A 17,616-nucleotide genomic window follows, 5' to 3' on the forward strand; every position below is an offset into this window, starting at 1 on the left:
CTTTATCAGATTATGGTTATTTCCTCCTTCGGGTCTCAGTTTAGCATATTGTTTTCTAAGAAAAGAGGGATGCGGTGGCTCAGTGGGTTAGGACGCTGAGCTTGTTGATCAGATGGTCGGCAGTTTGGCGGGTCGAATCCCGAGTGCCGCGTAACAGAGTGAGTGCCTGTTACTCGTCCCAGCTTCTGCCAACCTAGCAGTTCGAAAGCACGTAAAAATGCAAGTAGAAAAATAGGGACCACTACGGTGGGAAGGTAACAGCGTTCCGTGCGCCTTTCGCGTCTAGTCATGCCGGCCACATGACCACGGAGACATCCTTGGACAAGCGCTGGCTCTTTGGCTTTGAAACGGAGATGAGCACTGGCCCCTAGAGTTGGAAACAACTAGCATGCATGTGCGGGGGAACCTTTACCTTTTACCTTTCTAAGAAAACCACCTACTTAAAAGTTGTCAGGAACCTTTTGATATACTGTATATTCATATACATTCTTATATTGTAGAAGGGAGTTTTGGAGTTACATCATCTTCCTAGTACAATTAGTGGGCTATAGGGTTCTCTTTCCTGCAGCCTATACTCAGCTGATTGGTTAGATTGCATGGAACATGACACCAATGTATGTAAAATAAAGAAAGTGGGGACATCTGAGGCCACATACAGTCTAGATCTAGGAACTATTCATGCTATAGATCAGAGGTGTCAAACTGCTGGCCCATGGGCCGAATGCGTCACGAGGAAGCTGCGCCTACCCCAGCTTCCGGCAAGGGGAAGAAAGTCACAATACATTGTGACACGTCATGTGACATGGCGAGTTTGATACCCCTGCTATAGATGGAGCTTTAGAATAGCTCTGTGCTGAAGTTTTAAGAATTTCCCTATAGCAACATTTGTTTTTCACCTTAATGTTCTCTCGGAAGTACAGGATTTCCTTTTTTGTCCTCCAGTTCAATTAAGTGTTGATCCATTGGTTGCAGCAGGAATTAACCAATTGCTTTGTTACCTGAGCCTGACATTTTGGGCTGAGAGAGAGTGACTAGTTCAAAGTCACCCAGCTGGTTTTTAAACTTAAGGCAGGACTAGAATTCATGGTCTTCTGGTTTCTAGCCTGGTGCCTTAACCACTAGACCAAATCAGCTCCCACTTGGGTCTGAAGTATTAAGATTATTTCTATAGCAGCAGGACTTTGGTAAAAAGAAGTTTGCTTCTACATTTGCTCTTCAAAATATTTGAACAATTTTCATAAAGTACAGCACAACATCTTAGTCCAACTGAAATTTTGTTGATTTTTCTGCATTCAGGCTCAGGGTGTAGGAAATGCTGGCGCTGAAAATGCTGTACTTGTTCAGCCTGTGGACCAGCCTGCTGAGAATGTAGTTGTAGGTGAAAATCCAGAAATTCTAGAAGAACAGCCAGATGATGAAGAAGAAGACAATGAAGATGAAGAAGATGTTGTAGTTGAAGATGCAGCAGATGGAAACAATGGAGGACAAGGTGTGCTGATTGCTTTTTAACAACTATATATTTTGGCCCATTTATTTCAAAGGTTACTTTCTAGGGGGAAAAAATTCTAAGATTACTAAACTGTTTTTTCTTCAGATCATGTAATATTAGTAAACAAAATACTTAAAATTGCATCATTTTGTGCAATTTTGTGCAGTGCATTACAGTAACAGCTATACAGCAAGTACAATGAAGTTTCAGACTTCCCTGAATTGAGTAAATATAATAATTATTATATTGGATTCTGGTAAACAGCTGACCATATCTGCCTAAACATTGAAAACATTGCCTTTCTAGTTACCAAAATATTTGTATGTCTTTACATGTTATTATAACATGACTATCTAATTGTACAGTTTGTTAACCTACATTTATTTGGTATTTTTTTTTTTGCCAACGTCAGAACTGTGTGCTGACAGTTTACGGTTGAATTTATATAGGGACAGGGCCCTAATCACACACTATCTGCATGCAGGCATGGACCAGGCAGATTATATCTGGACATAATAGCCTCTTAGATTAGCTGGAGTCAAATTATATAAGACTGGCTACATCAAAAATAGCATTTTTAAATTGGACTTGGAAGCTGTTGATAACCAGCAATTGAAGAATTGGTATAACATTTATAGAGCACCCGTCACTTACTGGTAATAGTAGCTTTTCAGTCTTATGTTCCAACTGTAGCTTGTGAATTTATATTCCTTTATAGACCATAATGCAGTACAAGTGATGAGGATATGAATCGCTATAGACTGAGCATCCTGGTCAAAGCTTCCAATCCGAGTTTCTATCTAGTTTAGTGGAAATGAGGATCATTTTCTTTATTGGTAAAGCAACTCTGTCCAGAACTAATGCTGGAATATTCACGGATCAGGATGTTTCTGGGATAAACAGTAACTTTTGTCTTTCTGAGGTTAAATTTTAAGTTTGTTTCTATCCATGTGGACCCTCACATCTTCCAGACACCAAATTCTGCCCCAGGCAGGGATAGACTCCATCTGCTCAATTGCTCCCCATCTATAAGCACTGAGTGGAACCACCAGTACACTGACCTCATGGTGATACTAAAGGATGTGAAGTAGTCTTAATAGAAACAAGAGCGGGAAGCTCCCATCCTCTAGGTCCCACTGTGGGTCACAAGAGTACTGCTTCTGCTCTGTACTTGGGCTTGAATCCAGTCTGAAAAGTCTCCAGATAATCCATGTCATCAATAATTCTCTGCAGCTGAAACAGGACATTTTCAACAGCTTTCTCCCCGAAAGGATAGTTGGAAATAGGATGATAATTCTTCAACAGGGCTGGAAAGAGGGATCCCTTCTTCAAGAGAGAGACTGTTCTTCCAAGGCAGCTGGCACATCAATAAAGGAGATATTTGTAGCTCAGAGTTGAAATGAGGGGTCCTTGCTCCTCTCTGAGCTTGGTTGTTTTCTTGCAGATATTTCATTAATGCAAACCGGGTATGGGTAACATCGTTAGTGCTAGTGGCATATCCTCTGTCCAAGATGAGAAAGTCCAGCTTCTTGGATCTAATCATCCGCATACCCCTTTCCTGCCTAGATGAGCAAGAAGTAAGGGCCCAGATCACATATACAGTAGCAGTGTTTATAGAACAGACAATCCAATTCCTTTGTTTCCAGGAGCTCAAACATATCCTAGATAACATCACAATATGTTAATCACCACACCAGTACTGTCCAAGCCTGGGGCAAATACAAATAGTGTTCTCGTTGAAGAATATAGCATATTATATATATATATTTTTCCTTTAACAATATTTGGATACTCTGTGCAGATGACATGAATTGGAACGCATTGGAATGGGATCGAGCAGCAGAAGAACTTACGTGGGAGAGAGTGAGTATGGCCTATAAGTTTGGAAATAGATTTTTTCCTTGTAGCATACAAGGAAAAAATTGAGTCCTTCGGGAGAAGGGCGGTATATAAATAAAATTAATAATAATAATAATATTACAATTGATACAAAATAAAATTTAATAGAAATAAACCACAGTTTGGGGGAGAGAATATTTTTTGGTAACAAAGGCATATTGAAAAGAGAAAATATACTTTGTAAAAATCCTGAAACAAGTTAGAGTATGAAAATTGCAAAATATAACTTTATAAAGTATCCTTTTTCCTTTTGCTATTTCTCTAATTCTAGTTCCTTTTTGAAGCTGCTTTTCCAGTTGAATATGGCAATAAAAGATACACATTTCTGTGATACTTTGTAAAAATATTATTCATCAAAACAAATATTTATTATGGTCAGAGACCAGCATATATTGGCTACTCATATTGTACTAATTCACAGTGTTTGATCCACTAGCATAATGTGTGAACTCAGCCATTTTGATTTATAAATTATAATTAATGGTTGGGTATAGTGTATCAAAGGGACGCAGTGGCTCAGTGGGTTAGGACGCTGAGCTTGTCGATCAGGTCGGCAGTTTGGCGGGTCGAATCCCAAGTGCTGCGTAACAGAGTGAGCGCCTGTTACTCGTCCCAGCTTCTGCCAACCTAGCAGTTCGAAAGCACGTAAAAATACAAGTAGAAAAATAGGGACCACTACGGTGGGAAGGTAACAGCGTTCCGTGCGCCTTTGGCGTCTAGTCATGCTGGCCACATGACCATGGAGATGTCCTCGGACAAGCGCTGGCTCTTTGGCTTTGAAACAGAGATGAGCAGCGGCCCCTAGAGTTGGAAACGACTAGCACGCGTGTGCAGGGGAACCTTTACCTTTTATAGTGTATCAACCCACCTGGTATGTCACTTTTAATCCGCTTGTAACTTTTGCACCTTTCCAACAAGTTGAGAACAGGTTGGGAAATAGCAGTTCTTTAAAACTTAGCAGCCTCTTGAATGCTATAGGCTATGTTAGCTAATGTTCAAAATTATCTCTTGTTCATAGATGCTTGGACTGGATGGTTCCCTAGTTTTTTTGGTAAGTGAATTGTAATGGTTTTCGTTAGTATTGAATCCAAATATGTTAAATGTTTGAATACAGTGTCAAGTAAATATACCATCTACTTTTTAGAAATGCCAAGGTTTTTTTTTAATAAAAGTTTAATAGTTTGTGTGACATTTACTGCACGGGTAATGTGTTGATTACACAGCATAGATAATACCTACTACTTCATGAACAGTATTGGTTTCTAGTGTGTTTCTGGGTGCACTTCACCTTTAAAGCCCTTCATGGTTTGGGACTAAGTTACCTGAGGGCCCATCTTCTTCCAGTTGTTTCTACCTGTCCATTCTGGTCCAGCAGGACAGGCATACTCTTTGGGTCATGTCAGCCAAGGAATGTTGGCTGGTGAGGACCAGGAGGTATGTCTTTTTCTGCCTATTGCCTGCCCTCTGGAACATTCTCCCTCCAGTGATTAAGAGGGCCCTGCCTCTGTCAGCCTTTCAGAAGGCCTTGAAGACCACCTTATATGCCCAGGCTTGTGTGAAAGGGTCCATTTCCTAGCTATGCTAACATATATGGATTATAATAATCCTCAATTGTTGTATGTATTTACTTTTTCTTTTAGTATGGTGATTGCAACTGCTTTTAATTAATTTTATGATTGTTTGCCACTCAAGAGTCACTTGTTTGAAATGGGCAGCCATACAAATTGAACAAATAAATACAGTACATTACACCTTTCTCTTGATGACGTGAATGTGCACCTTTCTATTGATAATGTGAATATTGCAGAAAATCCTACATTGCATTGTACAAAAATTAGAAAAAGAATTAGTGGCAGAATGACAAGAACACAATGTAAGATAATAGTGCTTATCAGTTAGTTTTGTATGGTTACTTTTCATTTTTCCCCACTTCTTCAGGAACATGTGTTTTGGGTGGTATCATTAAACACACTTTTCATACTTGTCTTTGGTAAGTTACTGCATTTTCAGTTATTTCAGAATAATTTTTCATATGGTACAAACTAGGATAGAGCTGCATGAATTTTAACTACTAATTATGTGATTTTGTTAGGAAAAGAAATAGCTTTTTTCATGATCCTTAAAGAAGATTGACTCCATAGTGGCCCTGCATGCAATTTAGTGACGGCATAATTGTAATTTTACATATGGCCTCAAATGTTTTTTTTTTAACCCAGGAGTGTGCTCATACCATTACTTGTTGGATCTGATTTTCATTCTAATACATTATAATCCATGCAAACTGAAACTGCAGAAAAATAGTTTTGCTGTGAAAACTAATCATTTTGAAGCTACTTTTTACAAAAATCTATAAAATCCAGACAGTATCAATCAAACTTTGCTTTATTGAATATTTTCACCCAAATATAATTGGTCCATACAGAGACTTGGGCTCATGGCTTTTCTTGTCTAGAAGGGGCTGATAGCTTTCATTTCTGCTTTTAATTCATCATGTTTCTGAATGAAGAACTGTGGTTAATTGTAATTATGGTCAACTGAATTCTGAAATTGACTTGTTTTAAACCAATTACAGCTAATCATGACCAGAATTGTTCAATCCAATAACAAAACAAGACATAGGCTGAAAAGGTTTTTGAGCTTTTCATTTGCATTAAATTGTTATTTAGCATAACTTGGGCCATGCTTATATAGCACATTCTATAAACCCAATTATTTGCATCCATTTAAATAATAATAATAATATAATATAAAGTTGGAAGGGACCTTATTATCAAATGGTTAGTTTTAAGATGTATATTCATCAGAAAGAGTCATCTGACACCAATTTCTTTCTCTCCTAGCATTTTGCCCCTATCACATCGGTCACTTCTCTATAGTTGGACTTGGCTTTGAAGAATATGTAAGTGATTCTGTTAATCCCATAGGAGTTTTGCTTGTGAACTGAATCGTCCTGGTTTTTGATATTTCCTGTTGAGTAAAGGAAGGTTGATTTTTATCCGGTGTGTTGGATTTTTATAAAAAAAAAAACAAGCACAACTTCCACCAAGAACATAGGGAAGGAATGTATCTGTGATTTCTTTAGTTTTCCTTTCTGCAAAAACTGTGATATAGGTGAGAGAGCACCCAGTTTTTCTCATAATAGATATTTTTCAGACAGCATTTTCTGTCCCCCTCATTCAGCAGAAGCACACAAGATAAGAAAGCAATGATTCCTTTTTGAACAGCCAATAATTCTCTTCAACCCCCAGTACCTGCACATGCCAGGAAATTTGGGAAAGGGTAGCGACCAACTACGGTATGGCCAGTGGAAGGACATTTCTACCTGATCAGAATCTCTTTCACTGAGCTACTAGTATGAGTATGATTATTGGTGGTGAATCAAGTGAATATTGATTGGGATTTTCAATCCAGTTTGCCCTCTGCCGTAGGTGTTCAGTGAATGATTTGAGGGCACTCGCTCTCTTTCAGCCCAACCCACCTCACAGGTTTCTTGTGGGGTGGGAAATAGGAAGGGAACACTGTGTGTGCCTACTTGAGTTTCTCTACAGAAAGGGCAGGATATAAATCTAGTCTCTATTTATAACTGTTTGATTAGTCTGTCATAGTTAAGTAGTTATGTAATGTTCAGTCAGCTAAAATAATAATAAATATCAGCATCATTATTGTTAAAATCTATTTAGGAATGAAATGCACATGTAACAGAAAATCTGCTGGTTGATTTATATCGTACCACAAAATGTTTTATAGACTTCTTACAAAAGTGGTTTATTTGATGTGTACATGCTGTGTGTTTTTGGTTTTTAGGTTCAAGCTTCTCACTTTGAAGGCCTAATCACAACCATCGTTGGCTATGTGCTGCTGGCGGTCTCGTTAATTGTCAGTCATGTATCCTTTTAAATATTTGCATAAATCTTAACATTTAAACATTGGTTGATCTCTCTACTATATTCCCAAGATGTAGCAGATTTTGCTTTATCTCTTTTGAGGTAAATCTCCTTGAGGTAGAAAAGATCAATTTATTGTATTCCATTCTTAGATTATTAGCATCAGGTTCCCTCTGTAATAGAGTGTTTGAACCACAGCGGATTGCCTACTCTGTTTATGTGGGGTTTAGAATGTCCTGTTGACTGAAATGATTTCCTGTGAATTAACAGCTTCAACCATAAAGTAATATTAAACTATGAAATATACCTATTTCTTTGACCATATTATATAGGGTGTAGCTGCGCTTGTAAAATTTCAGAGATCACGTCGCTTGCTTGGTGTGTGCTACATCGTTGTCAAGGTAAGACAGTCTTAAAAATCAGGTATTTATTAAAAATGAATCTGTAGGCAGAAAGTTATGAAAACAAATACAAATTAAGTCAATATTCAGTACTTGTGAATATGCAAACAACTATCTGACTTTTTATTTTGCAGGTGTCCTTATTAGTGGTGGTAGAAATAGGTGTTTTTCCTCTTATCTGTGGCTGGTGGCTGGACATTTGTTCGCTGGTAAGATTAGTATTTTGGGGGAAACCATTGCTGTACTTTGTTTTGCAGTGACAATTTTGCCTGAGAGAAGTTATACAGGTAATCCTTGACTTACAACAGTTCATTTAGTGACCATTCAAAGTTACAACAGCACTGGAAAAAGTTACTCATGACTATTTTGCACTTATAACTGTTGCAGCATTCCCATAGTGTCATGTGATCAAAATTCAGTTGCTTGGCAACTGGTTCATATTTATGACGGTTGCCGTGTCCCAGGGTCATGTTATCATCTTTTGTGACCTTCTGACAAGCAACTTCAGTGAGGAAACCAGTTTCACTTAATAATCCTGCTACTAACTTAACAACTGCAGTGATTCACTTAACAACTGTGGCAAGAAAAGTCGTAAAATGGGGCAAAACTCATTTAACAAATGTCTCACTTAACAATATAAATTTTTGGGCTCAGCTGCGGTTATAAGTTGAGGACTACCTGTATTTGTAAATTGGAATTTAATTTTTAGATTTTGTTTATTGTTAGATATTGAAAATTATTTATTACTATAGTTATATAAAAACATTTATTTTTCACATACAATGAAGTGCTGAAATGTTCTATGAAAAATAATTGATAGGCCATCCAGTATCATAAGGGAAATTCTACAGGTGTTTTCTTATGAAAACATGTAAAACAGGGTGTCAAACTTGCAACGTCACATGATGTGTCGCAACTTTTTCCCCATCGCTAGAGCTGGGGTGGGCGCTGTTTTGGCATGACGCATCCAGCCCATGGGCTGGCAGTTTGACACCCCTGATATAAAAGTTTTCATGTTTTTGTCATTTAAAGCTCTTAGTTACTCACAGATTGAAAGGCAGAAAAAAATCATTGATATCTTTTACATAGGAAATGTTTGATGCTACTTTGAAGGATAGAGAATTGAGCTTTCAGTCTGCTCCTGGCACTACAATGTTCCTACACTGGCTAGTTGGAATGGTATATGTCTTCTATTTTGCATCCTTCATCCTCCTCCTGAGAGAAGTAAGTATTGAAAATATATTGAAAACCTAGGTGTTAAATGGTAATAGTTTTCCACATTGCAAAAATTTATTGGATGTTCAAATTAATTTAATTCAAAAATTGAATTTTTTTTAATAGAGGACAACTGTATTATTTCAGCAACAAACAATCTGAGTAAGCCTTTCATGACAGAATATATTGGGTTCAGGAATAATCAGGCTAAATACTATGCAGATTTAATTACCGGTATATAAACCAGTAATATCACGTTCAGTCGAACATTTTCCCAAGTCAGCTTATGTAAGATGAATAAAGCAAGAAAATCCTAGCCTGCAATTCTACACTTTGAAAAGAAAGGGCATAGTAGAAAACGGGAGGAGAATGGGGGGGGGGGACCAAGCTCATAGACAAATTTTTAAATTGCCAGATGGAATGGAAGCAGTTTATAGAGCTCTAAACTAAGTAGGATTAGTGGTTCAAGTAGAGCTAGCAGATTATATACATGTACTGGATTTGTATTTATTTAAATTTCAACTCTATATTTCTTTAAATATGTAAGTCACGGGCCTTTATACAAAACTTCAGAGCGAGACTCACTAATAGTATTATTTCATATGCACATACATTTTCATGGGCTACATTAGACATTAAAAAATCATAACACAGTATAAAATACCCATAACACCTGCATAAATAAAATTTTACAAATGTCTTTTAATTTAGGAACTATCCTAATTTCAACTGGAATTGGGTACTGCAGCTGAAAAGAATGGATTTTTCCAACATCATGTTACCCTAAAAAAAAGAATAATTTTAAGGTCCTTTTTAAATATCGGAAGATCAAACTCTGAATGTTGGTCAAGTTTGGGAGATAGTCAGATTCCCTTCATAATCAATCGCCCATACTTTTAAAGCTGCCACGTGGAAAAACAAACCCCACATGTTGAAAAATCTAGATGATATGAGAGAAAAAGTACCACTTTGTTATCAGTGGTTCTTTCCCCACCCAATTAAATATAAATGACAGTGAAGCAAATAACCAGATAGATATTTAGGCACACTTCTAGAAAACTTTATGGAAATGTAAGAGTTTCATTGTGAAGAAGTCCAAACTTTAGCGTTCCTGGGAAGGTCATCGGTTGGTCCAAGATCAGAGAAACAGAAGTCCAGGATATATGGACTACAAGACATGAATACACAGAATCTAAGTTGGATAGATTGATCTCATTAAAGAGCTGCCAGCTAGTGGTTATCTTCTATGAGGCTCTTGCCTTGATTTGAAGAAATACATCAAGTCAGTCTGTTCAGCTTTCTGAAGTTTGTGACTCATTCCGAGACTATGTCTGCTCAGGATTGGGATATACAACATCTGACACAACTGCTCCAGATGTTTCCTAGTGGAGTCAGCCTCAGCTGTTTGAACGCTTCCCAACTATTGAAGATGACATTCAACCAGCAGGCTTTTCACATCAGAATCATCTGACACCCTTTCGTAAAACATTCTATCTTTGCTTAGCAGCAAAACTGGCTCACTTGTTTTCAACAGATTGAGGGGGTTGGTATAAATTATGTTGAAAATTTATATGGAACATTACAGGTTTCTAAAATATTAAATTATTAGAAAAATAATTTCAAAACATTGAAGTGTTAATTTTCCTTTTCAGGTACTGAGACCTGGTGTCCTCTGGTTTCTGAGGAATTTAAATGATCCAGACTTTAATCCAGTTCAAGAAATGATTCACTTACCCATTTATAGACATCTCAGGAGGTTTATTTTGTCAGTGGTAAAGTTACATTTCCAGTTTCTTTGTAGTGTTGTTATTCTTATTGCAACAAATAATTGTGCATTCAGATACTTTTTATAATTAAATGTTTTCCCCCTACACTCAACATGTCAACTCACAAACTATAATTACTCTCAGGTTTTAATAGACATTTATGATACCTTTAACTTTTGTCATATTGAATCTATAAGAAATTTAAACCATAAATAATGGTTTTTAAATATGTGTTTATTAACATCTTTTTGTAATATTCTAAGGAAAAGTGTTCTAAATCACCAGCAATCTGGTTCATTTTCGTGTCTTACATAAATAAAAGCTGTCATAGATAATTTCAGTTTTTTCTATATAACCCACATCTGTAGGTTATGTAACTATGTATACACTACATTGACTTCTTATTTTTTGTGTTTTTTAATGAGTAGTCTCACATTAAGAGTAACTTTTTTAATTAAGGGAACCTGAGTGTGTTTTCAAGGTCAAAATAGTTATAGTTGAACTCTCTTGCTAGTTCATAAATATGGCTATGTGTGAGCAAACTACTTATAAATAATCAAATTAATAGCAGGATTTTGATAATACTTGAAATTCTTAGAGAAAACTCGCTATGCATTGCCATTTTTTCTCTCTTAATTGGTTTGTTTCCATTGCAAAAAACTCTGCAAAGGATAATATGGCTAATTCTTGTTTTTCTAAAAAGAATAAATTACAATTTAGCATTGGATTTTTATTCTCTCGAAATCTATCAACCATTTTTTAAATTTTGAAGTTAGGGCAAACTATGGCAGTGAAAGAATGGAAACTAAGAAAGGGGAAAAGTTTGCTATCTTCAAAAATGTAGTATGAATTAAGCTCATTTTGGATTTGCTTTAAATTGAAGCTAAATATGGAAAAGTTACTTCAGATTTTTTTTTTTATTTTTGTTGTTTCAGATTGTCTTTGGTTCAATTGTTTTGCTCATGCTTTGGCTTCCTATACGAATTATTAAATATCTGCTGCCTCACTTTCTACCATATAATGTAATGCTCTACAGGTAAGATAAACTACTTCATTTCATAGCTGGTAGCTCTGTGTGTGTTTATTTGAGTGAACTGCTAGTTATATAATTGTGAATTGATAACAGTACTAATTAATATTTACCTAGTTTGAATGGATCTTAAAACGTGGATTTAATAATATGTGAATGGATGTCAGAGTCATATGTTTCCCCTTTCAGCATGTTTCCCACAACACAATTTAGTTGTAGGAAACTTCAAATCATGTTTTCTGATCTTGACTTTCAGAATAGAATAGGAATTGAATTGAATTGAATTCTTTATTGGCCAAGGAATTTGTTTCTGGTGCATAAACTCTCAGTGTACATACAAGTAATAGTGATAATCATGATCATATACAACATGAAAATACATTACTCATAAATCGTGAAATACAACCATCATAAATCATAAGATGCAGCACTTAGTGATAGTCAATAGAGTACTAGCTAAGCAAACAACAAAAATCATATTAGGGTACAAAAAAACCCAATATAAATTGAAAGATACAAGCAGCAAAGTTACATTCATAAGATATGGATAGGTAATAGGAAAGGTGAGGAGTATCATAGTATTACAGCTTTACTAAGTATTTTGACTGTTGTAGGAATTAGTTGTTAAGCAGAGTAACAGCATGGGGAAAAAACTGTCCTTATGTCTAGTTCTGGTATGCAATGCCCTATAGCATCGTCTTGAGGGAAGAAGCTGAAACAGTTTATGTCCAGGTTGTGAGGGGTTTGTAGATATTTTCACAGCTCTCTTTCTTGCTTGTGCTGTATACAGGTCCTCAATGGAAGGCAGGCTGGTAGCATTTTTTTTTCCAGTTCTAACTATTCGTTGAAGTCTGTGTCTGTCTTGTTTGGTTGCTGTTCTAAAGCAGACAGTTGTAGAGGTGCAAATGACAGACTCAGTCATTCTTTTGTAGAACTGTAGAACTTGGGCAGTCTGAGTTTTCTGAGTTGGCGCAGGAAGAACATTATTTGTTGTGCTTTTTTGATTACATTTTTGATATTAGGTGTCCATTTTAAATCTTGAGATATTGTAGAACCCAGAAACTTGAAAGCCTCTACTGTTGATACTGTGTTGTCTAGTATTGTAAGAGGTTGTAGAATAGTACGGTTTCTCCTAAAGTCTACTGTCATTTCTATGGTTTTTATTGTGTTCTGTTCAAGATTGTTCTGGCCACACCATAAGGCTAGTTGTTCAACCTCCCATCTGTATGCCGATTCGTTGTCTCGAATGAGGCTAATCACTGTTGTATCATCTGCAAACTTCAGTACTTTCTAACAGAGGGATCTTTTGAAATGCAGTCATTGATATATAGAGAGAAGAGAAGTGGAGAGAGCACACAGCTCTTGGGGGGGCGCTGTGCTAATTGTACAGGTATCTGATGTGATTTTACCTAGCTTCACTTGCTGCTTCCTGTCTGTTAGAAAGCTTACGATCCACTTTACAGGTGTGGTCAGGCACGGCTAGCTTATTTAGTGAGAAGAATATCTGGAATGATGGTATTGAATGCTGAATTGAAATCTACAAAAAGGACCCTTGCATAGGTCTTTGGAGATTCAAGATGTTGTAGAATGTAGGGCAGAGCCATATTAACAGCATCATCTGCTGATCTATTTGCCCGGTAGGCAAATTGCAAGGGGTCTAACAGCGGATTGTGATGGTTTTCAGTTGGGCTAGCACTAACCTTTCAAAGTTTTTCATAACAACAGATGTCAGAGCAACCGGTCTATAGTCATTCAGTTCTTTGATGGAGGGTTTCTTTGGCACTGGGATAGTAGAGCATTTGAAGCAAGAAGGAACATAGTACATCTCTAGTGATTTATTAAAGATTCGGGTGAAGATGGGGGCCAATTGATCAGCACAAGCTTTCAAGCAAGAAGGAGTTATCTTGTCTGGGCCTGGTATTTTTCTAGGCTAAAGCATATATATAAACCTAAATGTGGTTAATTGAAACCAAAATGAAAACAAGGAGAACAAGAAAATCCAATTTTTCCACTGAACAATACCTTTATATTTGAACAAAACAGTTATTTATGAAAGATAATTTTTTCTTCCTTTTTTATACGGTATGTGAGCTGACTTGTATCATTTGGAGGATATTTTAGACTTTATGATCTGTATCGTAATTTGGATCATGCTAGTCATGGGGAAGACATGCAACACTTAACTTAATTTTGCCTCAGGAGGAATGCCCACAATTAACAAAGTTTAAGAAAAAATGCAACCAATGATATAGTTGCATCAGTACAATTAGACTTGCATCAGTAAGACAGTGAGTTTGTTTAAAATATGTCAGCTTCTTTTATTCCCACAGTGATGCTCCTGTAAGTGAACTTTCCTTAGAATTACTTTTGCTTCAAGTGGTTCTACCAGCTTTGCTTGAACAAGGGCACACAAGGCAGTGGCTGAAGGGACTTGTACGAGGATGGACTGTTACTGCTGGCTTCTTATTGTAAGTATGAAGAGTTTGGTCCGTTCAAATGATTGAATTAAACTTTCTGGGACTTAAATAATTGAAGCTGAGTGTCCAATGTTTGTCTACTTTACAGTCCAACTCAAAAGAATATACATATTATGGCTTAGCATTTGTTGAAAATGAAGCAGTATAAATTACTATGCAGCATTTTATATTTATTTGAAGTTTATGCAAGAGAGAAATTGTTTTACTCCTTTAAAATATACATTCTTTATGTGTATGAAGCTATGATTTATCTATTTGAATATATTTTAATTGCTCCCTGTTTTCCCAACTTTTGATATTTTTGAGGCTTTCTTCCCATTTTATTTCTTATGTGATATGTTATGCAGGTAGTCCTCAACTTAGGACTACAAGTGAGCCCCAAATTTATGTTGCTAAGTGAGAAATTTATTAAATGAGTTTTGCCCATTTTACAACTTTTTTCACCACATTTGTTAAGTGAACCACTGAAGTTCTTAAATTAGTAACATGGTTGTTAAATGAATCTGACTTTCCCATTGACTCTGTTTGTTAGAAAGTCACAAAAGGGGATCACATGACTTCAGGACTTTGCAACTGTCATAAATGTGAGTCAGTTATCAAGCATCCAAATATAAATCATATAACCATGGGAGTGCTGTAACGGTTATGTGTGTGAAAAATGGTCATAAGTCACTTTCTTCAGTGCCGCTGTAACTTTGGTCACTAAATGAACTGTTGTAAGTCAAGGACTACCTGTACTTTGAGGTAGTTTGGGGGGAGGGGAATAGTACAAATAGTCCTCAACTTATATCACTATTCATTTAACAATTGTTCAGAGTTACAGCAACCTTTAAAAAAATGACTCATGACCTCTACTTGCACTTGTTGCATTGCCCCCATGGTCATGTGATTGCCATTTGTAATCTTTTTTTATCAATTTCTGACAAAAAAATTGAAAAAAAGGTCCATTGGGGAAGTTGGATTTGCTTAATGAGCATGTGATTTGCTTAATAACTGGTGATTTGCTTCACCACCAGCATAAAAATGTTTGTAAAATTTATGACCACAATGACTTACAACAGAAACTCCCATCCTAACTCATAGGTCCAAGACTACCTGTATTTTGACCCTTTCAGCTAGTCCAAAACTTTGAGGATAAATACAGGTAGTTCTTGATTTACCATAATGGAGCTTGCCCCTTATAGTCACAGGTTTTGACAGTCTTTAAGCAAGATACCCATGTGATTGGCTTGCTTAATGACCCCCATCCCTGTTTTTCCTGTTGCAGTCATTGTGCAAATGAGATACCTTGAGTGGAGAGACCCTAGGAGGCCTAGCACTACAGTACCTCCCCAGCTCACACATGGCCTGGCCCAGCCCTCCCCCAACCCTGAGGCACCCTGTGCTCCACTTTTTCCTGGGTCCCCACAGGCCTTGGGCCTACTTCCCATCTGCTGGGTCCCACCACCTGGTCCTCCCCACCCTTTCCGTCATGTCCCATCATCTTTGCAGTAGATCTTTGGGAAGCAGCTGTGTAACCTTTCTACACAGTGGAGACCACATGATACCATCCCGGAAGTGGGTGCAAGTTCAGAGTGGCCACAATGTGGCTGTTCCCAAAATGGCACCTGCTTCCAGGATTACACCACATGGCTTCCGCTGTGCAGGAAGGATGAGCAATGAACCAGTTGCTTTCTGAAGATCTATTTAGCAGCAGAAATTTTGCACTCATTTGTGGTTGCAAGTTGAGGACTGCCTGTAATGTTTGTGTATTGGACTTCAGGTTGGTCCAGTAAAGGTTAAGCAACTTTCATTTACTTTCACTTAATGAAAGCAATATTTTGTTTAATTTAAATGGAATATAACTGTGCATGTATTGTTCAATTGTTGTCGAAAACTCCCTGAATGCTAATGGCAATAGTCATGTATTATCCTATGTGGTGCTGCAGTTGCAGACTAAGGCATCTTTTGTTATTTTGACCTTAAGGAGTAAATATGAAGTTGCAGCAATCTCATATATTTATCTCTTTGATAATGTTTTTGCTTAGTGTAGTGGTTAAGGCAGGGGTATCAAACTCACAGTGTCATTGCTGGCAATTGGGTGGGGGCAGTTTTGACATGACGCATCCGGCCTGTGGGCCGGCAATTTGACACCCCTGGGTTAAAGCATCAAGGGAGAAACTGGGAGATCATAAGTTCTAATCCTGCCTTAGGCACAAAGGCAAGTGGATGACTCTGGGCCAGTCACCCTTTCTCAGCCCTAGAAGGCAAGCAGTGGCAAATCACTTCTAAAATTTTGACAAGAAAACTGCAGGGGCTTTTCCACACAATTGCCAGGGGCAAAAAACTGACCTGAAGGCACAGAAAAAAGGGGAAGGGACTGCTTTCCTGAAACTACATATGATTTGTTTACTTTTTTTTTGTTATAGTTTGTTTTACAATGCTTCTTTTAAACATTCCACTTAATTAAGACCACAGCTTTGGTGTCCAGAATAACTTATTTGAGATGGGTGGCTATAGAAATTGAAAAAAATAAATGAATGTAATCATGGTTGAATCTGCCATGAAAATAGATTATTCATATTTTATTGCTTATTGTCATTTTTATTATTTTTATGTTAATATATTCAATTAAATACTATTAAATCTTGTATTAGGGATCTTCATTCTTACTTACTGGGAGACCAGGAAGAGAATGAAAACAATGCAAACCAGCAGCCTAATAACCAACCAGCTCGCAATAATAATGCCATTCCAGTTGTAGGAGAAGGTCTGCATGCAGCCCACCAAGCCATATTACAACAAGGAGGACCTGTTGGTTTTCAGCCTTATCACCGGCCTTTAAAATTTCCACTCAGGGTAGGATGTTTTAATACCTAGAATAACTAATTAGTGTCTAATTTATTCTGTGTTTCTCCTATCTGCAGAAACTAATTTTTAAGGTTGTAGTTTTGAGAGGGTATAATACCATCTTTAGCTTATGCTCACTTAGCATCTCATTGTGTTAGCATTGATACAATATTCTTACTTGGCTGGGCCTTCTTTCTGTGGGATATAATGAAACAATGATAAAGGGAGTATTACTGTGTTAAAGAGTGCAGTGGCTTAGCGATTAAGACGCTGGGCTTGTCAGCTGGAAAGTTGACAGCCCAGGTTTTTGACCTGAGCGCCATGCAAAGGAGTGAGCTCCTGTTGCTTGCCCCAATTCCTGCCCAGCTAGCAGTTCGAAAGCATACAAATGCGAGTAAACAGAGATCACTTTGGTAGGAAGGAACAGCATTCTGTGCACCTCGGTGTGTATAGTCCTGCTGGCCCCATGACCACGGAAGTGTCTTTGGACCACGCTAGCTCCCTTGGCTAAGAAACAGAGATGAGCACCTTCCCCTAGAGCAGACATGTCAAACACAAGGCCCGGGGCCCAGATCCGGCCCGCAAATTGGTTTCATGCAGCCCGTGAAGCCATCCTGGAAACTGAG

At 37.4% G+C, this 17,616-nt stretch overlaps 1 protein-coding gene across 2 annotated transcripts in view; it reads left to right on the forward strand.

Moving 5' to 3' along the window:
• The window catches only part of MARCHF6 (membrane associated ring-CH-type finger 6), a 66,319-nt gene that overhangs the window by 34,363 nt on the left and 14,340 nt on the right, over positions 1-17,616 (forward strand). Inside the window, exons 7-19 of one of the 2 annotated variants that reach the window (XM_083358542.1) lie at positions 1,297-1,489; positions 3,291-3,352; positions 4,407-4,439; positions 5,327-5,378; positions 6,229-6,287; positions 7,193-7,264; positions 7,605-7,673; positions 7,808-7,882; positions 8,763-8,897; positions 10,541-10,660; positions 11,590-11,690; positions 14,015-14,152; positions 16,798-16,999. In XM_083358542.1, coding sequence (XP_083214668.1) covers positions 1,297-1,489; positions 3,291-3,352; positions 4,407-4,439; positions 5,327-5,378; positions 6,229-6,287; positions 7,193-7,264; positions 7,605-7,673; positions 7,808-7,882; positions 8,763-8,897; positions 10,541-10,660; positions 11,590-11,690; positions 14,015-14,152; positions 16,798-16,999 — 1,311 coding nt within the window. Of the gene's footprint in view, positions 1-1,296; positions 1,490-3,290; positions 3,353-4,406; positions 4,440-5,326; positions 5,379-6,228; positions 6,288-7,192; positions 7,274-7,604; positions 7,674-7,807; positions 7,883-8,762; positions 8,898-10,540; positions 10,661-11,589; positions 11,691-14,014; positions 14,153-16,797; positions 17,000-17,616 lie in introns of both variants that reach the window. The other variant, XM_083358541.1, reaches the window with a different exon arrangement.

This window comes from Vipera ursinii (assembly GCF_947247035.1).
Source record: "Vipera ursinii genome assembly, chromosome: 3".
Classification (NCBI taxonomy): domain Eukaryota; kingdom Metazoa; phylum Chordata; class Lepidosauria; order Squamata; family Viperidae; genus Vipera; species Vipera ursinii.